We start from the raw sequence: 27241 nt of genomic DNA, 5'->3' as shown, positions 1-27241 counted from the left end.
TTGAGAAACCCTGTTTTAAAATAATGAAAATTATGTTGTGAGGTATGTGATTGTCTGGCCACAGGCTGAAGGTGGACTGTGGTTGAAAAATAATTAAAAAAAAAAAGATTGCATTGCAGTCTGTCACTTCTACCCAACCTTCATTTCTTCCTTTCCTGGGGTCAGACTTGCATCACGGTCTGATGGTTTTCCAAGCCTTTCCCAGCTTCCTCCCTGTTCTCTTTCACAGGCATTTTACCTAATACATTTCTTGCACCTTTAACTGAAAATAAAGTAATGGAGATTGGATTTGAACCCTGCTCTGCACGTCATTGTGTGACCTTGGGAAAGCGGCATTTTTCAGAGTCTGCTTTCTCATCTGAAAAATATTAACAACCAAAACCAACACCACCATAAACAAACAAACCCCACTTTCTAGAGTGGTTGGGAGAAACCAACTCAAAAGCACTGGACAGACAGCACTGAGCATATGATGGGCCCAACAAACACAAACCGGGGCCCAGCCCACAAGTTCAATTATGAACAAGACAGAAGCAGAGAGTGCCAGAAAGTTAATGTAACTGAAATGAAAAAGAAGGGTTTTTATAGGGGATAAAAGCAAAAGAGATGGAGAGAAGCACAAGAAAATTAAGCAGCATCAAGTATGTACTAGGAGGACAAGGGAAGAGAGAGATGATGACACTGGGAGGGCTGTACAGATCAGAAAGATTTCAGCAGTGACTTGGAGATAAATTTGAGAAATAACTAGGAGGAATCAGAAGAACTTGGTGAGCAATTAAAAAAGGGTCATGAGAGGAGTCTAGAATGGTTATGAGATTCCTGACTTGGGTGCTTGGTTGTTGGTAATGATAGTCAACCAGCTAAGGAAATCAAAGGGCAGGGAAAATGGACAGATCAATAATGGATGAAGAGCTGGAATGATCATTTTGAGGCGAGACTGACCTCTCCCTCCAAACTCGGTAAAGAAGATAAGTTGGGCATGGATGTAAGTAGGTCTGGAGGGATGAGGAAGCATGGGTCTGAGAAAGTTGGTATTGTAGAACCTCACTTTTCACTAGGTGAGCTCTGTTCCTCGTATATGATTCAGAACATGAGGGGAAGCAGGGGCAGGGAATAACCTTTAAGGGTTGGGGAAGTACTTTGACAAATTAGGAAAAGTGAGTAGAGACAACAACTTCAAGAAGCTGGCATGTAAGAGACATCTCAAAGTACCAAGGTAACCTAGAGATTTACATCCAATTCTTTCCAGGTCAGCCACAGAACCCATTCTTAGAGAGAAGCAATCAACTAAAAGGATTTGTTTGAAAGCAGGGTAGTATGTGTGGGATGACCAACCAAATTCCCAATTAAACTGGGCATGGGATCAGTTACAAATGTGGGCCAGTTATGTCATCTTCTTGTATGAAAGAGAGCATATCCTTAGGGATTCTTAGGGAGCTCTCAACATCCGAAGTTGTTGTAATGCAGAAGTTTGAGTTTACTTCCCACAATTCCATAATCAAGTAAGACAGTAGGAATAAATGATCAGTAGAATAAAAATAAATGAATCATGATGAAATTGTTTTCTTTTTCAGAATCTTGTCTTCTTTTGAGCCTACGTCATGAGTTGGATATTCCTCAGAGACCTCCTAAGTGGAGTAAATAAATACTCAACTGGGATTGGGCGGATTTGGCTGGCTGTTGTGTTCATCTTCCGTTTGCTGGTCTACATGGTGGCAGCAGAGCATGTGTGGAAAGATGAGCAGAAAGAGTTTGAGTGCAACATTAGACAACCTGGTTGTGAAAACATGTGTTTTGACTACTTCTTCCCCATCTCCCAGGTCAGACTTTGGGCCTTACAACTGATCATGGTCTCCACGCCTTCACTTCTGGTGGTTCTACATGTAGCCTATCGTGAGGGTAGAGAAAAAAGGCACAGAAAGAAACTCTATGTTAGCCTAGGTACGATGGATGGGGGCCTGTGGTATACTTACCTTACCAGCCTCATTGTTAAACTTGGTTTTGAAATTGGCTTCTTGGTTTTATTTTACAAGCTGTATGATGGCTTCAGTGTTCCTTACCTTATGAAGTGTGATCTGAAGCCTTGTCCCAACACTGTGGACTGCTTCATGTCCAGACCCACCGAGAAAACCATCTTCATCCTCTTCATGGTGGTTACCTCATGCCTGTGTATTGTGTTGAATTTCACTGAACTGAGCTTTTTGATTCTCAAGTGCCTTCTTAAGTGCTGTCTCCAAAAATACTCTAAAAGACCCAAGTTCTCAGTGTGTGAGTGCCCCAACCTCAGATATGTTGAATGTGGTGAGGTAGGGGCCCTTCCGCTACTCCAGAATCACCATTCAGCCTCTGCCATAAGCACAACTCGGGAAAGTGAAACAAAGCTACTTTGCAACACACTGTAAGGTTAAACAAAGAAAACCTGCATCCCTCCTAAGCAAGAACTAGGCTGGGATGGGAAACAAAGGGTATCAGCCTTCATGTAATTTGGGAGGAATTAATAAAATTTTCAATATGTGCTCGATCACGTACACCAGAGGTCTCGTTGTTTTGCTTCAGGGTTCATGAATTGTTTTTGAATAGTTAATTGCCAATTAGTCTGAAGAAACCCAGCTATCAGCATCCTTCTAAGTGCTTAGGTCTGTCAAGTGGAAAGTATAAGAAGTGACACTTCTGACAAACGTGATGTCCTCCAAGGTGCCGCTGAGGCACTAGCAAGCTTTCCAAAGCAGCAGCCACGGCTCCACTCACGCAGCCCCACCCAATCCTCGCAGAGAAAGGCTGGGGAGGGCGGGGTGGCTGCTAACTAGGGGCACAGGAGCCTATTTAAGCGAGAAGGCCCAGCCAGGGGAAAAGACCACAGAGCCCACGACTCTGCAGTTTAGGTGTCCCTGGACATCGGAAAGGGTCACCCTAGAGCAGTGGTTCTCAACCTTCTGGCCCTTTAAATACAGTTCCTCATGTTGTGACCCAACCCTAAAATTATTTTCGTTGCTACTTCATAACTGTAATGTTGCTACTGTTATAAATCGTAATGTAAATATCTGATATGCAGGATGGTCTTAGGCGACCCCTGTGAAAGGGTCATTTGACCTCCAAAGGGGTCGCAACCCACAGGTTGAGAACCACTGCCCTAGAGTCATGATAGACGGCAGGTCCCACAGAAAAAGCACATTTATAGGGAGTGGGGGAGGATCCAGAAAAAGAATATGCCCATTTGATTTAACACTTCTCTCTAACCATAGAACTTGAAAATACCTTATACATTTCCATATTATTGGACCTTTTATGATCAGGGATTCACAATGTATCATACAATGTCACAGCTTGCCTGCAATTTATTAATACATCTCCCCTCCCTCTAGAATGGAAAATTGTGTGCTATGGGTCTCTGATCAGAGCAGAGATAGACAGAATGGCATAGAATTGGAGATGAACCCACTTGTCTGTACAGAATAATAGGAAGTTGAAGAAGTGGACTCCAGATTCCTATCCTTCAGCAAAAAGTCACTGTGCAATAGATTGGGTTAAGACGAGACAAATATTAAGCAATACAATTTCCAAATTTTTTCTACAAAAATGTCATTAACTAAATTGATGATCATTAACCCCACTACTAAAAAAAGCATTAACCACTAGGTTAGCAAGTGGTTTCACTGATAAAGCATTTATCATTTACTTCAAAGAAAATGCAGTAATTTGAGATCTTTCTGTGAAAGATTAGCAAATGTGAAAAGCCAATCTTCTTAGAGAAGATTGCCTCTAATTACATTAGTTTGGTGACATTAAAGACTACTGACTGTAGCTAGGTCAAAGATTTTATCTTATTCACCTCTTTGTATCCTTGTATCCCCACAACTTAGGTCTCTGTACTTAGAAACTCAATCTTTCTAATATTTTTGTCCCTTTTGCCTCTTCCCATCTTTTGTCTACCCAGTATTTACTCCTTTTCACCTAAGATAATTCTGATTTTGTTGGGGATGGCAATGTGCCAGCTAAAAAGCAGGTTTCCAAGTCTCCTTTGCATGTAGAGGCAATAATGTAATTACCTTATCAAAACTACTAGATTGACAGTATGCTTTGAGAAAAAATAAAAGGGAGGCTGACCTAGCTTGCATGCATCTTTTCACTCCCCCACTCCTTCCTGCCTGAGACATCATAGCTAGAACTGCAGTGAACATCTTTCTACCACGAAGTGACTCTGAGGATGGAAGCTAGACCTGGATGGAGCAAAAAACTCCTGGGACATTGAAGCCATGATGAAATTGCCAGATCAGCCTGAACCACCTATCTTCACGGTTTTGTTTTCATTATAAGAAACCTCAACACTCATCTGGTGTCTTTTCCTTGTTTCTCTTTCACTCCCCCCCAACCCCATTAGTCTCTTACTTGTGGCCAAAACCAGTTCCTGACTACATTCACATTAGTGATTCAGAAGACACAGAAGCCATATCTACTAAAGACAAAATAAATGACCAGTATGTTGGGTGCTGAAACAAAACAGGATTAAAAATCTCAGAATTCAGGTGAAATGGAACCAGTAATCATTCTGCATCAAGATTTAAAATCTTAATATGAGATTAGGATTGATATTAGTTCATGACATAAATAAATCCCTGAGTTTTAGCTGTCTGTCATTTTCACATGAAAAAGCATAGTAGGAAACTATTGGGAAAAAGTTAACTTAATCCTGTGTTAGTAGATGTTTGTGTGCCGACTATAGGGAATGATTTTCCCAACACTTGAAAGACAAACAGCTTATCATTTCCCAAGGCTTCAGAACTAGAACCAATAAGCTGAAAATCAGAGATAAAGATGCTTCCCTAATACAGAAATGTTAAACTGAACTGCCTCACAACAAAATGATTGCCTGATGTAGTAGATCCCTAACACTGAAAGAGGAAATCAAGAATATTCCTGGATTTAGCCCTAACTGGTTTGGCTCAGTGGATAGAGTGTTGGCCTGTGGACCAATGGATCCTGGGTTTGATTCCGGTCAAGGGCATGTACCTTGGTTACAGGCTCCTCGCAACGTGTTTTTCTCACATTGATGTTTCTGTCTTTCCCTCTCTCTTCCACTCTCTAAAAGATCAATGAAAAAATATCCTTGGGTGAGGATTAACAATAATAGCAAAAACCCTGGATTTATATGGGAGGTATAGCTCGATGATCTCCAAATTTCCTTTTAGCTCTTCAACATCCTATGGTTTTCATAACTAGAACATATATTGGGTAATGGCAAAATGAGACTTTGTATTGGCTATAGCACTATATAAACCTGATACCACAGAAAGATCTGTTTAATAGAGAATCACCTTTAAAAAAATTTCATGTACATAAATAGCAACATACCTCATTACAATGAACACTTTAGGCAGTTCCACAGAACTGGTTATAGTAAGATTTATCTTCTTTAAAATCATGACATTATAGTGATATGTAAGGTACTTATGTATGATTTCATTCTTTTCTCCACCTCGAGAAATTCTAATTTCATTTCAAGGCTTGGATAAAATATTTCTACCAGAGAGCAAACTTTTGATATAAAATGGGGATAAATAATACCTATCACATAGGGTTGTTAAAGAGAGTATATGAGATGATCCATGCACATAAAGGTTATTTATGGCACATAAAGGTTATTTAAAATGTCAGATATTATAATTCACAATATATGGCTTCATTATATCACTTGCCCCTATATTACTGGCTTATACACTTGTATCCCCCTCTAAATTATGAACATCTTACATGCAGGCAAGAGCCACATCCTTCATCATACCTTCAGAGTTCACCCACAGTAGATGTGCAGCAATAATTAACATCTTCATAAATCTTACAGCAAAACTATGTTGTGCAAACTAAAAAGTCATAGCATTCTGAAATTGGAAATCTTTAAAATACTTACAAATCAGAAGACTACAACTCAAAATGATATAGCAACTTGCCTAATGTTACATAAAGTAACAGCAAGATTTCATTTTTTTAAAACTCCAAATCGAATCTTCCAGAGATTTTCTGTATAAAATTGTTTCAAATATATTTGAAATACTGGTATCCCATGTAATGATCAACTGTGTCACACCCATTTTTAAAAACTGTATTAGACAACTAGGTACTAACTGATTTTGTTGGGGGTGGCAATATGCCCACCTGAACAAAGGCACATTTCCAAGTCTCCTTTGCATGTAGAGGTAGTAGAGTGACTACCGTTTAGTCAAAACAAAACAAGACTTTTGACTGGTGCTTTGGAAAGTTAAAAATATCTATAATCCATACAAAGTGGCGCTAGCCTGTATCCATTATAAACAGTTGTCTAGTCATCTCCTGATTTTTAAAACTATACTTCAGTAACTGTTCAGCTAGCTTATTGTAAGTATTCAAAAGTACAGATGACCACATTATTAGCCCACATCTCTATAGAATAGAAATAAAAAAATGGAAAGGTAATTTCTCTTCCAATGTCCAGAACTTAGCTATATACCCATTTCCAGTGTTAGCTTGCCATCTTGTGGCCTCTTATTCCTGTGCAGCTCAATATCTAAGCAACACCTATGGTAAGGCCTATGAAATTGATGAGCTTTATACACACTCACACCCACTTTTATTTTTTTTTATTTTATTTTTTAAATATTTTATTGATTTTTTGCAGAGAGGGAGGGAGAAGGATAGAGAGTTAGAAACATTGATCAGCTGCCTCCTGCACACCCCCTACTGGGGATGTGCCCACAATCAAGGTACATGCCCTTGACCAGAATCAAACCCGGGACCCTTCAGTCCGCAGGCCGACACTCTATTCACTGAGCCAAACTGGCTAGGGCACTTTTATTTTTATTTATTTATTAAATATATTTTTATTGATGTCAGAGAGGGAGAGGGAGAGGGAGAGAGAGAAACACCAAATGATGAGAATCATTGATCGGCTACCTCCTGTACCTCCCACATGTGAATGGAGACTGCAACCCGGGCATATGCCCTGGACTGGAATCCAACCTGGAACCCTTCAGTCCACAGGCCAACATTCTATCCACTGAGCCAAACTGGCTAGGGCCACACTTTTAAACTTACTTTATATGCAGCATGTAAGTTAATCACACCTGCAATGTCAATCAAGACCAACTTTCTTCCAGCAAAGGCTGACAAGCCTTAAGTCAGAAAGCAGATGCTGGCTAGCTACACATGAATTACCTAATTTTAAACAAATGCTCTGTGAGACAAGTGCTCAAAAAACATCTGAATACTTATTAAATAGAACATTCATACGTTTCCTGAAAAGGAGTGCACTTAACTTCTTTTGTTGAAGCCAATGTGATGGGAAAGCAAGGTAATAACAGGAATTACATGTATATTTTACCAAGTCCAAATAATGACATGGTCTTTCTTTCACTCTGACATTATGAAATTGAGAACAATGTCTGCTTTCTCTGCTGAAGATACACACGCACATACACACAAAGTATTGTGACTACTATATAAAATTTCCTTCATGCAGTTTTCTAAGGATTGCTAGCTTAAGAATACATGGATTTCTTAGATGAGCCAGGCACGTAAATTAAAACTGACAATAAACTCTCATGTCAGCTACTTCCCTTTTGTGGTTGATTGAATGAGTTGACATGTGAGGAGCTCAAAGCAGTGTCTGACACATGGCTATTTATTATTATGTAGTGTCTTTTCTAGAGACAGCCAGAATTCAGTCTTGGGCTTCCTATGACCTGTCCCAGGATATTGGGAGTTCAGCAATTTGTAACTGCTGCTCCACTGAGCACACAATTCAATGTACATACCAGGCTTGAAGGCTCTGCAGGATCATGTCTGCCCTTCACTTCAATGTCCACTTCTGAGAAAAGCTGCCTATACAGATGCTATAGCTTAGTCAGTGAGAGAAAAATAGAAAAACAAACAAAAATCATAGCCAGGCCACGAGGAATACTGGGTTCCAGCCATAGATTTAAAATAAAAATTCAGATTTTTTTTCTCATTGTCAGGTACATACACAGGAGTCATACAGTTAAAAGGTCAACGATTACACACAACCATAACTTAGTGTTGGAAAGACCCAGACCATTATCAAATAGAATATTCTGAATATTTCACTCCTGGCAAAGCAGCTGGTTTTTGCCTTTCATACATCTGACACATCTACTTTGGCTGGGAGCTGGTGTGGGATCAAGTTGTATTGGAACAAACTAGAATTGTTTCTTTCAGTTTCTCATTTTATACTGATAGACTACATTTAAAAACTAAAGTGTAAGACACCTATGTATGCTTGAGATGCAATAGAACTTACAATTTTAACTTTCTTACTGAAATAAGTATGCTTCTCATACTTGCAATGAATATTTCCCTATATAATCCTGACACTCCCCACCTTTATCCTGCTTTGAAATGGTAATACCTTCAACAAGCTGGACAGCAGAGAAAGCATTTCGAACCAGGGACCAGACCTGCTTTGTTAATTTTCCTATGTTAGTATTCATCTATAAAATGGGGTTCCTAATTCTCCTGTTCTCATGGGGCAGGGCTTGAGAATTATATTTTACACTGCAGCAGTAACACCCAACTTCTATCATGGAATCCAAAATTTCCTTTGAGGGTATATATACTTCAGTGAAAACTTTGTAATGCTCCAGTTTTAAGTAGCCATAATTTACTAAAAACATTAGGCTGATTTTGAAATTTTCAAGTAAGTAAATATGGTAAGTTTATCTATGTAAGTCTTAAAGAATGACCAAAATGACCTAGCTGTTTGAACATTTGGACTGTATTGAGTTCAAGTTTACCAGAAGTAGGTAACAGATTGATTCTTGGTATATTCCAACCCCCTTACCATCCTGTGTCTAGGTGTTGATTAGCATCTTGAAGCCTCCATATAAAAGGGGCTACTTTGGCTTGGCAAAGTGGGGTGGGGGGCACTCCTCTTATGACTCCTCGGTGCCTGTTTCCCATTAAGAGTTTCCTGGTAATGATCTGCTCCTGAATAGTTTAAACCCACCTGTGTCCTCAGAAACCCAGTGACTGCTTGAACTCCTCATATATTTTGAATCAATCACCAATGCCCTGTTCTCCAACTAGCCTGCAGTGGGGCGGGAAGGTGAGGGTATTGAAAGGATCCCGGTGTGGTAACGCTGAAGCCTGTCTAAGTGCAGCTTCGCAGTGAATTCTTTTGCCATGCCTGCAGCTATCTGGGGATCACAGGAACCTGGTAGCTAAGATGGCAGTAAACAAACCTCTGATTACAAGTTTCAATATAGTGCCCCCAACACACAATTGACTAGAGTGCTGGTCAGAACCCATTCAATCTTTCCACCAGTGTGTCTCACTCACTGCCTTTTCTCTTAGCTTCTGTGGCTTAAGAGTACACAACTCTAGGGAAGATGTCTAGAGTTGAGCCCTTTGTTATTCTGTGTTCTCTACCTTCATCAATAGTCTCCTCTTTCGTGGCTCCAGGTCAACTTTTTTCCTTTGTAAAAAATTAAACTGAAAACAAAAAATATAAAAATAAAAGTGGGTCTTAAAAGCAATCTACAGCCCTGGTTGGTTTGGCTCAGTAGTTAGAGCGTCAGTCTGCTGACTGAAGGGTCTTGGGTTAGATTCCTGATCAAGGGCATGTACCTCATGTGCAGGCTCGATCACCAGCCCAGGTCAGGGTACATGTGGGAGGCAACCAATCAATGTCTTTCTCACATCAATGTTTCTGTCTCCCTCCCACTCTCTCTAAAAATATCCTCGGGTGAGGATTAACAACAACAACAACAACAAAGTCATTTACAAAATATTTCCCAATATTGTTTTCTAATCACCTGGGGAGAATTTTCTTCAGCTACCAGAACAATTTTTACATCATCATTCCAGCTAAAGACACTTGAGCCATCCGTTACCTCATTTGGCTTGCCGGTACTCTCCAAATCAAGGCATGCACAAGCTCTGATAGGTTTATCTGGTTTCAACTCTCAGCTCTGTCACATAATAGCTTTGTAAACCCCTTAGGCACGACACCTAGCCTTTCCTCATCTTCTTCAATTTCATCTTAAAATGAGGTAAGAGCATCTAACTCTTAGGGTTAGTCTACGAATAAATAGAAATAAAAGGAAAGTTCCTAGCACAGTGCCCAGCCAATAACTATAAACTGTTACTATCATTAGCAGATTTGATACATGGAACCTAGGCCAGGAAAAGCTAGATACAGATTTCTGTTAGCTTTCAAAGCTTACCTTTCCTCTTGGCCACTAAAGATGACCTTCTACTACTACCTATACTTACATTTTTACTATTCTAATTCCTCTCCCTGACTTTCTCCATGTAAGCGTTCCAATCCTGTTCATTATGCTCTTTAAAAGGGGTCCTTTTAGAACTGTTCTTTGCTGCTTCACAAATTTATATTCTGCAACTTTAACTTGTATCTCCCAAGACTTTTGGGACAAGTGGATACTCTGAAAACTTCCCAAACTCCTCACATGTGCCACATAGCCTAGAGGGACTCTTAATCCATCTTCATAAACCAATTTCTACTGAACACTTCTTCTGTGTACAGTCCACTATATTAGACCAAAAGTTCTCTAAATTTCTCAACTGCAACAGCCTTTATTTACATTCTAATTCAGGAATCTACTTCCATGGCCATTTCCAGACACTGCCAGCTGCATTACTAAAATCTTAAATTTCAATGCCCCACCAGTCTTTCACACCTATTTCTTGGCCTTATTCTCATGAAACTCTCCCTTTAATAGCATAAGACCTCCAGTCCCTTCACCACTCCCTTTTCTTCTTGGCTGTTTCCTAACCCTAACCCCAGCCAATTCATGATGCATTACCCATACCAGGACCATGCAACTTTTTCCTCCATTCAAACCAAGGAAAACTCCTGGATATATTATCTAATCACTAAGTGCCATAGATTGTGCTCTCATAGCTCAGCTGAGGCTTAAATGCTGATCAGTAATTCCTGTATATCTCCTACTTAGCTCCTTCTCCCATTCTCATCTTATGCCTTCATCATTTATACTTTGATTTCCTACCCTTCCAAGGCTTGCTGTGGGGCAAGAATGTGCCCCCACTCCCCCCTCGCAAGAAGCTCAACATTTCTACTTAACAGACTTAGTGTAAGATATATCCTTCTTATTTTGTAATGCTAATACTTCCACTTACCTATGTTCTTAGGACCAGGTTCTATCTACTACTCTTCTTTAACTTTGAGCTCTATAATGGGTACCTCTCTAGAATCCACAAATATCGAAGACTAATCTTAAAAGCCTTCAAATAAGGTCAGGTACTAACGATGTTCCTTTTCTTTAGAGCAAGATACTTAATAATCCATTGCCTTCACTTCTTTAGTTAGGTCATTCACCATACAACTGCACATAATTGGGAAATAAACATTATTTAGCATCCACTAAAACTTCTCTAAAGGTCAGTGGCCACCAATGGTTAATTCTAGTAGCCTCTTTATTCTCACTCTTACTTGCTCTTCCAGTGGCATTTGGTATAACTACCCTTCATCATTCTCTCTCTGGCTTTCATAATGCTCTGTATACCCTCATCTTATTTCTTGGTTCTCACCTATCTCTTCCTTCCCAAATCTTCTTTGCTATTTTTTTTTTCTGCCCACTAAGTGCTGGTGTTCCTCAGGGTTCTCTCCTTGAGATCTATCTTTTCCTACATGCTTGCTGCTTCTTTCAACTTCCAGCAAAATGTATTAAGAGCTTACTATATCTCAGGAGATACAAGAAAAATAATGCTTGTCCTCAAAGGGTTTAAATTCTAGAACTATGGTTTCAGACCCCTATAAAGAATTGATCACTACACCTCTGAGCCTTGATGACCTACAAGAACCTCAAACTGAACATTAACCTTCCCGTCAATCCTATTCTTACTGTACTACCTTGGTAAACAGCATCACCATTTACAATTACCCAAGCCAGAAACTTAAGTAGTCTATAAAATGTTATTTCTCTCATCTTAACCCCTTTACCAGTCCTGCTCATTGACACTTGAGTATGTTCTATTTGTCTCTATTTTAAGAAAGGTTATGATACCCTCCAGAATCTATCTTTTCTCCTTCACAACCAAATATCCCCAAAATAGGTGTTCACAGTTGGGCTCCACTCTCCCCAAACTGGCTTCCATTCAAACTAAGTAAATGCAAGGGTCACTGATCATTTTCTTACCACTAAATCCAACGGATATTTTACAATCCTTATCTTACCTTAGTAGAATGTGACAGAATTGAACAAGCCTCCTTAAAATACTTCCATCAAGCTAGTCTCATGTTTTCCTACTTCTTTTTATCTACTTTTAAATAATGAGTTACTCGGAGTTAAGCGCTAGGCCAGTGATGGCGAACCTATGACACGCGTGTCAGAGGTGACACGTGAACTCATTTTTTTTGGTTTATTTTTCTTTGCTAAATGGCATTTAAATATATAAAATAAATATCAAAAATATAAATCTTTTTTATACTATGGTTGCAAATATCAAAAAATTTCTATATGTGACACGGCACCAGAGTCAAGTTAGGGTTTTTCAAAATGCTGACACGCCGAGCTCAAAAGGTTCGCCATCACTGCGCTAGGCCCTTTTCTATATATACTCTATCCCTAGGTAACCTTCCATGTACAATACTGCTCCTCTAAAGGGCTGGGCTGGTTTGAGAAAGTCAAAAGAAAACAAAATAGCTAGAACACAATGGACAAAGGAGAGTGACACAAAGTGCTTAGAGAGAGAGAAGCAGAAGTCACAGTAAAAACAAACAAACCATACTTTATTCAAAGGGCAGTGTGAAGACAATGAATGAGTTCCCTGAACCTGCCCCCTCACCCAAAAATATTTCTTAAAAAGAAACAATCTAGCTGCCTGGTGGGGAATATTCTGGAATAAAGCCTATAAGGAGAACATTATAGTGGTCTAGGCAAGAAATAATGGTGGCTTGGGTGAGACAAGGAGAGAAGCAAGAGGGTTCTTCACCTAGTAAGTAGAAATAATTGTTAATTGTGACCTAACACGGGAAAAGCACATGAATTGGTTACTATGACAACATTAAAGAACCTAGCTTGAGAAACTCAGTGACTTCACTTAAGAATAATGAGAAGAAACAGAATGATTTGGATGTGGTTTGCTTAGCTATCAGATGGACCAGTACAAGCCTGACCTAAGAAAAGTTTGGTCTTAGAAGTACAAAGCTGGGAAGCAGATATATTAGTAATACTAAACTGCACAGAACCGACTAAATCATTTAGAGGGAGAATACAGAGACATACACAACGAGCCAAAGGTCAGGTACGTACTGGTAGAAGAACTAGGGTTGGATTCAGTGATGGGGCAGCCAGAAAGGGTAAGAAGAAAAACCAAGAGAAAAATGTCAAGAAAACTAAAAGAATATTTCAAAGAGGAAGTCATCAAAACTACTGAATGCTCCTCAGGCAGTGATTGAGGGCAGAAAAAGAAACCCAATAGATATGGCACCATGGAAGAGACTGGTGATCCTCACGAGAGCAACTTCAGAACTGTAGGGGCATATAAAGTGAGAGTAAATCAGAAGAGAAGAAATTGGTGTCTGAGAAGGTAATTTAGATTAGCTATGGCGGGACCAAATAAATGGCAGCCCCTTCTTTGAAGAACAGTAGCTACTATGGTATACTTATAATCTGTTATAAATGATTTCATCAAGGAAGGTTGATGAGTAATTAAAAGTTTAGAAAGTGAGGGGGGATGGAATCCAGACTACATGGGAAGGGGTTGGTTTTTAGTAAGTATAAGATAGTGCAGATATAGATGGGTTTGTTAATTTGGTGGCGAAAATGGTTAAAAGGGAATGAGAATATTGAGTGAAAGCATACATAAATCATTGGAAGTTTGTGGAAGTTAGTTACAATAAAACCATAAAAAAAACTGCCAGGCAGATTTCAGATAAACCTTCCTGGTGTAATAATTTTCTCCCATTCAACTGTATAGAAGTAGACAGAAGGTTTTGAGATTTTTCTAGATCATGACAGAGAGCGGCATGGTCTCAGGATATTTACAAGGGAGTGTGTTTAACAGTGGGATCTAGTGTCTTAAGATGAATAAGCCAATAAGTGAGCTGACCAACAGTAAGAAAGTACTGGTGGTAGGATTGATTAGTTATGATATGGTAGAATTTTTTAGTGGAGGTAATTCGAGGTGAGCTGGAAAAAAATTGTGGTTGGAGAAAGGGAATGTTGAATCCAAGACTTAGAAGAGGTTTTGAATATAACATCTAGACAAGAAATAATGGTGGTGTGGGTGTAGCGCTCCCCATTTATAGGAAGCAGATTTTTGAAATGAAAGCACCTTGATTAAGGCCATTGGAAAATAAATGATTTGTGAGGCACAGTAAATATAAAAATTAAACACATATAGAGAATGGGCATGTGACATTTTATTAATTCTCTCCGATGAGAATTCATGAGTGAGTCAGCCATACAAATACAGGAATAAGCATTCCAGACAGATGAGATGATATGAGTAAAGGCCTTGAGATGGGGGAAGACGCTTAGTGTGTGTTCAAAGAGATGGAAACATCAGGAAAGTGATAGGTAGCTAAGTATTTGGAGAAACTGTCAGGGACTTTGAGTAATAAGATTAGCTTTTAATAAAAGTGCAGTTAGTTGGCATTCAATAAATATTTAAATGCAGGATGATATTCAAAACATCAATACATTCAATCAACTAGGATGGATAAATTGACCAGTCAGAATAATAACCATTGGTAAACAGCTAATCAAGCCACCTTGGTGCGTACCTGCTGATGATCAGTCCTGGCTAAATAAATGCCATTTTAGATCATTTCCCCAAAGTGTGTTCCTTACTACACTAATTTAGTGATATATACCTCAATATTAAAAAACACTGAATAGACCTCGCCTTCCAACCCTCTGGTATCTCACTACAATAAACATTTTGAAAAAGGCCACTTTACTGGTCTACATTTTAACACCTCTCATCCACTAGTTTCTCACCTCCATTAACATTCTTTTATCTGGCTCCCATCATTTTTTGCCTGGACTATTTCAAGCCTCCCTGCTTTTTTATTTTGTTTTGTTGTTATTAATCCTGACTTGAGGATATTTTTTCCATTGATTATTATTTTTTAAAATATATTTTTTATTGACTTCAAGGGAGGAAGGGAGGGGGAGAGATAGAAACATCGATGAGAATCATTGATCCACTGCCTCCTGCATGTCCCCTACTGGGGATCGAGCCCACAACCTGGGCATGTGTCCTTGACTAGAATGGAACCCAGGACCCTTCAGTCCACAGGCTGATGCTCTATCCACTGAGCCAAACCAGCTAGGGCAAACCTCCCTGCTTTTAATCTCCAAGTTACCCAATGTATTCTCTCTATAGTGCCAATTATCTTTCTAAAATTGGTACCTAATCGAATTGTTCAATTTAAATGCATTAAGTAACCACTTAAACAATCAAACATAAAATAAGATGAAGATCAATATGGCATACAAGAACCTTCATGATCTCACCCATCTGCCTCTTTAGTTTCTCCAACTCCCTTCCCACATGGACCACTTACAATACTGCAAATGCACTATGCCCCTTTATACCTCCATGCCTAGAATTCCTTTCCCCCCTCTTACCATTTGATGTCTACTCATTCATCTCTCAAGACTCATATTTTCTATAAGACTTTCATAACTGCCAACCTTCTTTCCCCTTACAAAATAAGAGCATTCTTCCTTCGATGTTTCTAGCTGTAGTATTTACGTACCTTTATTTTAGTAACTATAGCAACTGTATTTGATAGCTTAATAATCAAAATTTGTCTTGTTAAAACTCTACCTCTGCCTAGCCCTTTAAAAAAATTTAACTATGCTGAATTTAACATTACTGAAAATTTCCCAAACTGTTACATTTCACTTAACACAACAATGTATTTTGAATAAATAACATGTTCTGATCTGTAAGATTCAAATTCTTTGGGTTCAGAAGAGAAAAAACAACAATTTTATAATGATGAAATCTTAGGCAAATTGAGGCTGCAGGGAAAATATATCTCAAGACAAATGACTAAGGAAAAGTATACCATGAAAAATATATTCTTTATGATTCTTTTTTTTAATACTTAGGCATTACATTCCATATCAAAGCTTACCAACATGCTATTCTATAAATTCATATTTATTTTATACCATAATTTGATTATTTCTGTTCCATGCTAAAAAGCCCACTCTTCCATATAACTTTTAGCATACAGAACCTGGAATATAAAAAATTTAACTTAATGTTGTCAAACTCTTCTAACATATAGGAGAACCATTACAGAAATGTCTAGTGGTCAATGTTCTTAAGTTAATGAGCAAAAGAAAAGCCCCAAATACATTCACATTTTCATTTAACAGTGGCTCATCACTAAATTCATCAGAAATAAATCTACTTGCCTCTGCACAATATAGGGAAATTTTGCCAAATGCCTACCTTTAAGAGCTAGATCAACTTTGAAGAAAAGTGTACAAAAACGTAAGTTGTTAACAAAAATTTAATGTTAAAATTACTCAGTTATTGTTAATATAGGAAAGAAAACATGTCTTAATCACCCACAAGAACTTTTATTTTAATAAATAACAGTGGACTTACCAAAGGGTAGGGATTTTAATGTGTCAAGTTTTATGGATATTGGTAATAAACCTTAAGGAGGTGAAACCAACTATTCAATATAACCCATTAGGCCCTAAAAATAAAACTATAATACTTGCTTATTTATTCAGAGTACCAGCAATTTCAGTTCATGTTAAGTGCTTCATTTTCCTGCAAATCTGATGTTGCACAGGGAATATACACATTTTCATATCATCACAATCTTATCAATATCTCAGGCTAATAATATTGTGAATGCAACTGGTTTATAACACAAAGTCAAAACTCAATGCTACTACTTATGGCAAACAGAAACAAAAGTCAATTTGAAAGGATGTTTTTCTTTTGTTTCCCATGCTTTTAGTTGGACTTCAACTAAACTCTCGTGAAATTAACTTCTATCTCTAGCTGTAAATCCACAGTATAAATATGGTAAATAAAGCCAAACTATAAGAGCTAACTATATACTGAATAACCAAGATAATCAATAATAATAACTAATACTGCTCTGGAAGACCAATCTAATGAAAAAAGTATCATTAGATTTGGTGGGAAATACAGACAAATCTGTACAATCTAACATCTATAAACAGTAAAACCGAAACATCCAACTTCCTTATAGAAAGTGTTTCAAAAGACTCTTGTATTTTATAAACACAAGATGGGCTCACTTTGATGATACCAATTTTAAGGTTTATAAAAATGTTTAAAAAAATTTTCCACAAAAGTTTATACAGTTTAAAGCTATACACCAATCTATAAATCTCAGAAAATGGGGAAAAAAAAAACCTTTATAAGATCACATGTATAAAACAACAAATGAAATGTGATTTTATTTAAGGCAATACTGGGCTACTTCACAAATCACCACCTCAAATATTTACACTGCTCCACACTACTAGTTTCTATCACATTCACAAAGGATTTTTTTTTATAATACCAAATGTTTAAAATCTTTGATGTAAATTCTTTATTCACATTTCCATTATATATCATGGAATCATATTATTTATATCCAATTAGAAGCATAGGGAGTGGGGGGACTGTAGCTATAGGAAACTGCTAAAGAATCTGCTTTAATTTCACATAAATACCACCCTAAAATCCTGGATGGCAAGTTTACAAAGCAGAGCAAGGTGTTGATATTAATGTGCCTGCTTTGTGAAAAGTGATTTTGAGATCATCTTGTAAATAAATGTTTTATGTAAAAATTAATGAACTATGGCAGAGTTTCTAGTTTTAGTTTAAAAAATTCTTAATTTAAAACAATAAAAGAAGTTTTGAAAACTTGCTTAGTTAAAAATTAAAATTCCAAATATAAATGTGTCATTTAATAGTTTAGACTTACATACTGCTGGTGGCAGCAAATGATTTACAATAATAAATATATACAAAAAAGATATCTACAAAGAGTACTGTTATACATGAGCAGTGATTGGTGAAACAAATCAATCTCATAGATAATTCATTTTAGTTCATGAAAAGGACAATTGGTTCATAGAAATTTGAGGTTTAGCTCAATATTTACAATAACTTAAGTTTTGATTCTGTTCTTCAAGTCCCATAGGGATAAAAAAAGTTTTACATGACAAATGTCATGTGTGTTTTTTTTTTTCCTCCTTTTTTTTTTGGCCAGGTTAATTCATGTCAATAACAAAAAATAATGAAAAAGTTTCACAATTTTAGCATGCTTGATGGCTATTTAAAATAAAATTCTAAATGACATATTTATAGCACATTAGTTATCAGTACTGTCCTCTCCCTGTGGCTTTGCCCATACTGATTTCTTTCATAACAGACACAGATCGATCATTTGAATGTACTTCAAGTTTTTTCAGACTGACAGTAGGTTTCATTTCCTGAAGTTGCTTTAAGACAAGCTCGGTGCAGTCTTTCAGAGTCTTGTCTAAAACAATCTTTACATTATCACTGCACTGAAGCTGTGATGGATTGGCAAACTGTACAAAGGTTTCACTTTCTTTATGAGAACATATATGATTTCCACTACTCACAGCAGTCTTGTCAATATTTTTTCTTGAATTTGAATGGGATCCTTTTTTATTTCCACTATTTGAATGCTCTTTGTCAGTATTTTTCTTTTGCTTCACTGCAGACTCCTCAAGAAACTTCAGAAATGATACTTCAAATCCCATTGGTTTAAATGAGCTCCAGTCAAAAGATGCAGGATGCTCCTCAGTGGTTTGAATTGCAACAGCAGTTTCTTCTTCTTTATGCTTATTACTTAACTCAACTGCTGGTGCTGGTTCAGCCTTTTCAACTTTCCTCTTTTTATTTTGGGAGACATTTTTTTCTTTATTACCTCTCTTCAAATTACTTCCTTTTTGTTTTTCTGGTTGGCAGGGGTTATTTTCCTGAAAATCATTATTTACATTTGAAGATGTATGAGCTTGGGTCTCCACACTTGTGTTGTCTTCATTTATTAGTTTTGTAATAAATAATTCTGTTAGTTCATCCATTTCATCTTTTTCATTTTTTTCAACTTCCTTCTGTAGAACTGTAGTTGTTCTTGAGTTATCACTGCTCTCTGATACACATGTATCAGATTCTTTGACATCATTCTTATCAACTTCTTGCTGAGAGGTTTCCTTTAATTGTGAGTTGCAACACTGTTTGAAGACAATAAGAAGATTGCGGTGCTGTGATGTAAATGCTTTAGATAATTTATGGCATTTATAATGTCTAATTATATTGCTTTCACTTGTAACAACTGATGTACACCCCTTTATCATACATGGATATTGGGTTACAAATTTGCTTGTACATTCAGATAAGGCATCATTTCTTGCCTTTATAGAATATACATGCTTTCCACGTTTCAGAGAATAAGGCTTATTTTCTTCAATCTGTACAATCTTTGCATTCTTGTTTTCTAAATTATTTTTTTTCCTTCGTTTGATCTTAGGCATTTTGGTTCCTTCCTTTCCAGATCTGTGTTTTGTCCCCCGATATTTAGACTTTGTCTTTTCTTGGTTTGCTTTGCTTGATATATTTTCCTGACCAGATGTTAATCTTCTTGGCCGAATCAAATGAGCTTTATGTTTATCATTATGCTTATTAAAAATGTGTCGAAGGAGATTAGACCGAGTTGCATATATACGGTCACAGCCTTCACAATCACACTTGTATATGCCATCTTCTTCAGTTTTACTCCCCCTTATCCCAATTCCATGGTCTGCCTCAAGATGAACAACATAGTTCAAATATGTGGTAAAGGAAGATTTACACTCTAACTGGTCACACGGAAATTTCCCAACATCCACGGAAGCAGTCATACTTTCAATTTCTTCAGGAGTCATTTCATGAAGTTTCATATAGTGTTGTATTAAGCCAGTAATAGCTTGGAAAATTCTAGAACAGTCACTCACCTGACATCGAAATTCTTTCACAGTTTGTTTAGTTTCAATTTCTTCACTTTCTTTACCAGTTTCACTTTCCTCTTCAACCTCTGCAGAAAATGCAGGTAGATCTGATTTGTGTACAGCCTGGTAATGCAGTATTAAGTTTTGCTGTATTGTAAAGGCAGCAAAGCAACCCTGATGAACACATCGATAAGGTCTGTAAGGACTGTATCTTGTTGGAAACTCAAGGGACTGAGAAACTGGCTTCTTGCGTTTTTTCTCCTCCTTTTCTTTTTTATGTCTCCTGATTTTCCGTCCTTTGGTTTGTATGTTTGTGAGAGAATTTGTATTACACTGTTCTGAAGTAACTGTACTCACTTGCGAAGAACTTTCTGTTTTTTCAGAACTTTTTTTTTCTATAAGTTGATTTTCTGGAATCACTGCTATATTACTGAAGGCATTTTCCTTCATTGCTCCCAATTCCATAGCAGACTGAAATTCCCTTTTATTTTCCTCTATCATAGATAGCTGTCTTTTTACTTGTGTTATTCGTGAGACTGACAAACTTTCATTCTGAGATTTTCTCCCATAAGGTCTTTTTATTTTTAACTTTACCATTTCCTCTGTTGTAAAATGATGTACCAACTGACAGTGCGCCCGGAGGTTAGAATTTCTTGTAAATGTTTTTGTGCAGGTAGGTACTACACATTTAAATGGAGCAAATTTCAACTGATTCTTCTTAATTTCAAGTATCATCTCTGGAGTGTACTGATGAATTTTACCGTAGTGCTTAAACAGTGCATCCTTTGTCATTGCACTGTAATTACAGCCTTGGTTTTGACACACAAAGGGTTTATTAACTTTGTCAATAAACTGAATATTTATCATTTCAGAAACTGGCTGAACGACTGTAACATTTGGAATTGCTTTAACAGGAGCAGGAGTCAGTGTCACTGATGTATTTATTAGTACACATTGGGATGCTGGAGCGGATAGGTCATTTTCTAATTTTAATTTCTGTAAGCCTTCTAAAATTTCCTGTATTTGATCCTCCTTATGGAATACTTCAGACTGAGGAATGTTACTCTTTGTCGGCACAACACCTACGAAGGAGGAAAACTGAGAAGAGTCAGGTAATTTGTTATTTTGTACAGTGTTTACTGAAGGAAGTTGAATGTTATAATTTATTTGAGCATTCTGTGATGTTTCACCAACACCCTGAGATCCACTTTTTACCTCAAGTATTTGAGAATTCATAGCACTTTTAATAATTTCAAGAGTCTTTTCAAAGTTTTGTATAACATTATCTTCAGTAATCTGCAAATCAGAATTTATTGAAGTGCATGAATTCAAAGCCATCATTTGGGAATCACCATTTTCAGTTTTTAATGGTAAAGGAGCTAACACTGTATGAGACTCAAGATTAGTTTTAAAGTTTTCTTTCACATCAGTCAGAAATAACTGATTGTCCACATTACTTAATTTCTGTGTTAGATTTTCCACCAAAGCCTGAGGTTCACAATTTGGAATTACGTTTGAATGAAGGTTAGCTGGTATCTCAATACTCTTTGCTATAAGTCCCATTGCTGTTAAGTCATTAGTTACCAAGTTTTGGGAAGCATTAGGTGCAATTAGCGGAGGGGTAACTTTCTTTCTTCTCTTAGAAGCACTGTTTCCCTTTTTATTTAAATGACTGGACCTTGTGTTCTGAGGACCACTTATAACTGAAACACGTGAACTGTTACTGGTAAAATTTTGTGATGGCCCACTAGAATTAGGGAATGTACTAGAGCACAAACCATTTTCAACAGTCTTCAGTAGTAAGTCATTTGTTGGAAAAATGGGCAAACTGCTGCATTCCTCAATGGAGGGAGTTTTGGAGTTTGGTGTTCTATTCTGGCTTGTCAGCAGGGAGTTTGGGTGGCACACAGTCTGCAACAGGGTTGGTGGCACTCCTGGATTTGGTACCACTGTAGCATTTACTTGTGCTGCATCCGAGACACAACCTGTTGGAGCTTGAGAAAGCATTTCAGCACCCTCAAATGTACTGGGAATGCCAGCAGTTTCTAAAGCCTGTTTAATAATTTCACTTCCTTCTTGGCTAACACTTGTATTAAAGTTAGTCATACCAGTCCTAGGAAATGTATTTGGTAAAAATGTTGAAGAGCGATTTTCAGCAGCAAGAAGTTGCAGGAATGATGGATCTTTAAAACATGTTTCTGGATTGAAGGTAGACTGTTGTGGCTGCTGCAAATTTATTGCATTTGTGGAGAGAATCATGCTGGCAAGAAGAGAAGGCTGTCCATTACTCTGTAGAAGTTCTTGAGCAATTTCTGCTCCATCCAGAGGTTTACAATAAGATCGCTTAGACAAGTGTCCACCCAGTGATCTGGGATTGGTAAAAGCCCTGTAACACCTGCTACAGATAAATTTCCCATCTCTGATAATTGCAGGCCACTTAGCCCTTTTGTTGTGCTTGGGTTTTCTTTCCTTCCCATTTGGGCCTCGCCCACGGTCTTTTTTAACTTTCTCAGGAGCAGATTGTTGCGTACTGGTGCTGCTGAAGTCATTTGCAACATTTACTTGTGAGGGAAAAACTGCATTTTCAACATTACCTTTTAGAAAGGAGGAATTAGTGTTTCCTTCAATCTGTGAGGAAAAATGATTTGTATTGTTTTCCAGTTGGGAAAAAACAGAATTAGTTCCACTATCTGCTGGTGAAGGAAAGAGAGACATTGAACTACTTTCTGCAGGTAAAGGAAGGAAAGGATCTGAGCCACTGTCAATATTCAAAGGCAAAACTGTTTTGGTTAGATCTTCCATTTGTGCTGGTAAGGTAGTATTAGACAAATTTTCCATCTGGGAACATAACATACTACCATCCTGTTCATTTTTATCCTGAGAAGTTAAATTTGGATTTATGACACTTTCCACTGAGGGTAACAATGGAGTTGATACACTGGCTAACTGAGCTGGAAAAATGGATGATGAGACGGGCTGCAACTGATCTGAACAAGTAGAATTCCCATTGGCTTTGGTTTGTGGTGTAAAAAATGCATTGTTAGAGCTGCTCACCTGTGATGGCAAAAAATAAACAAACTTTCCATTATTTGGTACATTCAAGTTGTTAGATTTCTGGCCTTTTTTACTTTTGCATTGCATTTTAAATGCAGCATACTGGTCAGGGTGTGCTGTCTTCATGTGCTTCCCAATACTCTGTGAAGAATTATAGGTTCGAGTACATCCCTCAACCTGGCAACTGAACTTCTGAACTGGCGCTTTTGGAGGCACTGATGGAGTTCCTAAAGAACTACTTAGATTGGGCTGTGGTGGAACAAATGTGATACTTTCCAATGTCTTAAGGGGTAAATTATAAAGATTGGCTGATGTTTTAACATTACCTCCACATTCAAGTTTGGATGTTGGCAAACTGTTTTGAAATCCTGTCTGATTTTGCACAGAAAAAGTCATCAAGTTGTTCACTTGTCTTTCTAAGTTTTGTGGGGTAAGGTCACCTATTTTGAGCATTTCTGAATTTACTAAAGAATTCTGAGTAATCTGGGCTTCATTAAAGCAATCCTGTTCTTTTCTCTCCTGGAAACTTGGACACAAATCATTACAAGTATCTTCAACTACTGTATGTATGTTTGTGACCAGTGATTCTCCAGTGTCTTCCACAGTTGAGTTTTCTTGCTTTCCAAAGTTATCCTCAATTCCCTGATTGAGGGACACCTTAATGGACACAGCCACTTCACTGGCCTGTAGCAGAGGAGTAGTAGCAGGGTTTTCCAAACCATCTGACGATGGTTCATCAGCTTGCCTGAGCTCAGAAGCAGAAATATGGTCTTGTTTGGCCACAGCTGATTCTTCATTGCTTTTATCCCAAGCATCACATCTATCTGTTGATAACGTATTTTCAACGTTATTTTGTGAAGGAAGCATAGATCTTTCTTTATCAGTTGTCCCTTCTGAGTTCTGATTCACTTTGGGAAGCTGAACAGAAGCTCCAGAAGAATTAAGTTGGTCTTCTGGAGGCAGTGCTTTTTCAGGAGTGCTATGATCATCCAGATGCTTTTCTAGCTCACTCTGAGAACGATACACTTTACCACAACCTGTGAACTTACAAGTATAGGTATTATAATGCTGTGCTTCATGATCGTATAGTAAATAAGCTTCTGAAAAAATCCTGCCACATTTAGGAAACATACACTTTGCTCTAAAAACTTGATGCTCCTTTCGGTGGGTTAAGAGCTCTGCGTAACTATTAAAACCAGCCTTACATTTCATCTGTATACAGATATATGGTTTACTGCCACAGTGCATTTGTAGGTGATCATTGAGATGAGTAACACTTACAAAATGGCGTCTGCAGTACTGGCAAATAACTTTTTTGCTTTGCATTTCAAGAAAGCGCTTGGCATCTTCATTATCTTTATGCCCCTTTACATGAGCAATTAGATTTTTAAAGTACTTAAAGCCCTTTTTACAAAAAGTTACAGGGCAATTAAATTCATTGACAGGTACTGGTTTCTGGACTGGGATGACTTCTGGCTCATAAGACTTATCTTTGTCATCATTTTCATCATCTGAACCATCATTGTCATTAAATACTATAAAGTCTGTTGAATAAAGACTATTCTTTTTTATAGGCCGCTGTTCCTGCTTGGCTACAGCATTAATCTTCTGATTATCATTGGTAGTTGTGATCTTAGGCGGCCTTCCCAATCTTCTTAATGGTTTCATAGCTGCTAGTCTCTCTTTACTAGATTGTTTAACATGCAATGTGACATGAGGGACAAAAGTTTCTTTAGAATTAAAGTTCTTTGCACATATAGGACAACTGTAAATCCCATCTTTGTAATGTTTTTGAGCATGTCGTACTATTCTATGACCAAGAAATTCTTTGTCACATAGCACACAATACTGCATGTAGGCTTGCCAATTCCGAAACCTAGCAGATATAAATCCTCTCTCTCTTAATTGCTTTATCTCTCTCTTCTTCTGCTTTTCATCGCAAAGAAGGCCAGAATTAGCACCAACTCCACCAGAAAGTCCATTCACAGAAGTTTCTTTAGTCTCTTCCTGGTAGTCTACTACTTTCTCATAAACTTCACTGTCATTTAGTTCATCAATTGAAGACACAATGGATGCTTCTTCCCCCATTAATGCAAGACACTGTCGCTTTAAGGTTTTCCAGTCCCAGAATTCTGGATCAAAGGGCCACTGAGTTTTTAATACAAGTAAGAGCTCACAGCGCAGAGAATTTGGTATTGGAAGATTCTCTTCATCATATTTCTGGTCTGGCTGGTTATATAACATTTCCACAGCATAATATGCATCTACTGTAGGCTCAATAAGAAATTCGCTCAGTTGACAAGCACGTTTAACTTCCAGATCATCAGGCAACAAACAAGAAATGGTCTTGCAAATAGATATTTTCACTTCAGTATTTTCTGTAGATTCCAAGCGAAGAGCTTTTACACACAGTTCTATACAGGTAGCAAGTCCAGCACCTTCAGTCTGTGAAAAAACAAATAGGAAATATTAACTTAATCTACACTAATCAACACAGATTTGTGAATTTAATAATTTAAAATCAAGGTTTCTCAAATTTTGCAATAGCCAATGCATGAAAAGATGCTCCTTATAAAGCACTGCACCATAGCCTGGATTGGTGATGGTGTGTGTGTGTAAAATGAACTGCACAAAATAGCACAGAAAGCATAAGCATTGACAGCCTAGATTATCTAATAGCTAGGCAAACTGGGAAGTTATTTAACTTCTCTGACCTTTCATATCCCACTTATAAAATAGAGATAAAAAAAAGCACAAACTTTATTAAAAATCTCATTTCCTAACTTTGCATTTGCAACCCTTCTGAAACAAAACCCAATTACAAAATAATGTCCTCATATTTCCTGAGTAATAAAACAAGATTTTCACTTTTAACAGAATAAAGTTATTTGATCCTTAATAGTGGAGATTCTAGTTCTATCACAAAATTGAATGTCAAATTACCTACCTCATGGCCAGATCAGCTTAAGATTTAGGAGTACAAGGAGACATAATAAACTTTTTCCCTTTTGAATTAGCATCTTGCACTGTTATTGTAAGACTAGAGAGGCCTGTTGCACGAAAAGATTCATGCAATAGGCCTTCCCTTCCCCTGGCTGCCAGCACCGGTTTTCCTCTGGCACCCGGGACCCAGGCCTCCGCTCCGGCCAAAGCCACCTTCAAGCCTTCGCTGCTCCGGCTGGAGCCGCCTTCAGTCTTCGCTCCGCGGCTTCGTGCCTACGTATGCAAATTAACTGCCATCTTTGTTGGTGGTTAATTTGCATATCTTGCTGATTAGCCCATGGGAGGCGTAGTGAAGGTACGGTCAATTACCATGTTTGTCTATTATTAGATAGGATAGCAGTAATGAATGTAAGTCATTTGAAAGATACATGAAGATAAAATGGGTTTAAAAGGGAATCTACACTAATAAAAGAGAAACATGGTAATTGGCGTACAACCGCTACCCTTCCCATTGGCTAATCAGCGTATCCTTATGCAAATTAACTGTCAGCCAAGATGGCGGCCGGCAGCCAGGCAGCTGGAAGCGAACGTGAGGCTTGCTTGCTCCCGTGACTTGCCGGCCTCTGAGCTGGCAGTTTGAAACATTCTAACAAATATAGCCAGCTGGGATCTCAGAGCTGAAGTTATACATTGTTTCAATTATAGAACGGCAAACAAACCAGATACGAAGCCTCAGAGCTAGAGCCAGAGCTAAAGCTGGCCCAGAAGAAAAAAAAAAAGAAAAAAAGGAGCGGTTGGGAGCTTCAGTCAGCCTGAAAGCAGCCCTCAGCCCCTCACCCAGACTGGCCAGGCATCCCAGTGGGGACCCCCACCCTGAAGGGTGTGTGACCAGCTGCAAACAGCCATCATCCCCTCATCCAGGCTGGCCAGGCACCCCAGTGGGGACCCCCACCCTGATCCAGGACACCCTTCAGGACAAACCAGCCAGCCCCCAGGCCTCTATCCTATATAGTAAAAGGGTAATATGCCTCCCAGCACCGGGATCAGCGGAGCCGCGAGGCCTCCTGGCACCAGATCAGCATGACAGGGTGCAGCGCCCCAAACCCCCTGATTGCCCTGCGGCTCTGTGTGTGACAGGGGGTGGCGCCCCAACCGCCCCCCCCCCCCCACGGGCCCTGCTCTGTGTGTGACGGGGTAGAGCCATAACCTCCCCATCGGCCCTGCCCTGTGTGTGACAGTGGCGGCGCCCCAACCCCCTGATC

At 38.3% G+C, this 27241-nt stretch overlaps 2 protein-coding genes across 2 annotated transcripts in view; one reads left to right on the top strand and one right to left on the bottom strand.

The window, feature by feature from the left end:
* The first annotated feature begins 789 nt into the window (after nucleotides 1-789).
* GJB7 (gap junction protein beta 7) lies at nucleotides 790-2909 on the top strand. The gene has a single exon (XM_023759370.1). The coding sequence runs from the start codon at nucleotides 1602-1604 to the stop codon at nucleotides 2400-2402; it is 801 nt and encodes a 266-aa protein (XP_023615138.1). The 5' UTR covers nucleotides 790-1601; the 3' UTR covers nucleotides 2403-2909.
* A 14467-nt stretch (nucleotides 2910-17376) lies between these two features.
* Nucleotides 17377-27241, bottom strand: part of ZNF292 (zinc finger protein 292) — a 90275-nt gene continuing 80410 nt past the window's right edge. The window contains 1 exon segment of the mRNA XM_023759333.1: nucleotides 17377-25481. Coding sequence (XP_023615101.1) covers nucleotides 18348-25481 — 7134 coding nt within the window. The 3' untranslated portion in view covers nucleotides 17377-18347.

This window comes from Myotis lucifugus, unplaced genomic scaffold, assembly GCF_000147115.1.
Source record: "Myotis lucifugus unplaced genomic scaffold, Myoluc2.0 scaffold_152, whole genome shotgun sequence".
Classification (NCBI taxonomy): Eukaryota; Metazoa; Chordata; class Mammalia; order Chiroptera; family Vespertilionidae; genus Myotis; species Myotis lucifugus.
The sequence above is the reverse complement of the archived record's forward strand: the minus strand, read 5'-3'. Positions and strand labels throughout refer to the sequence as shown.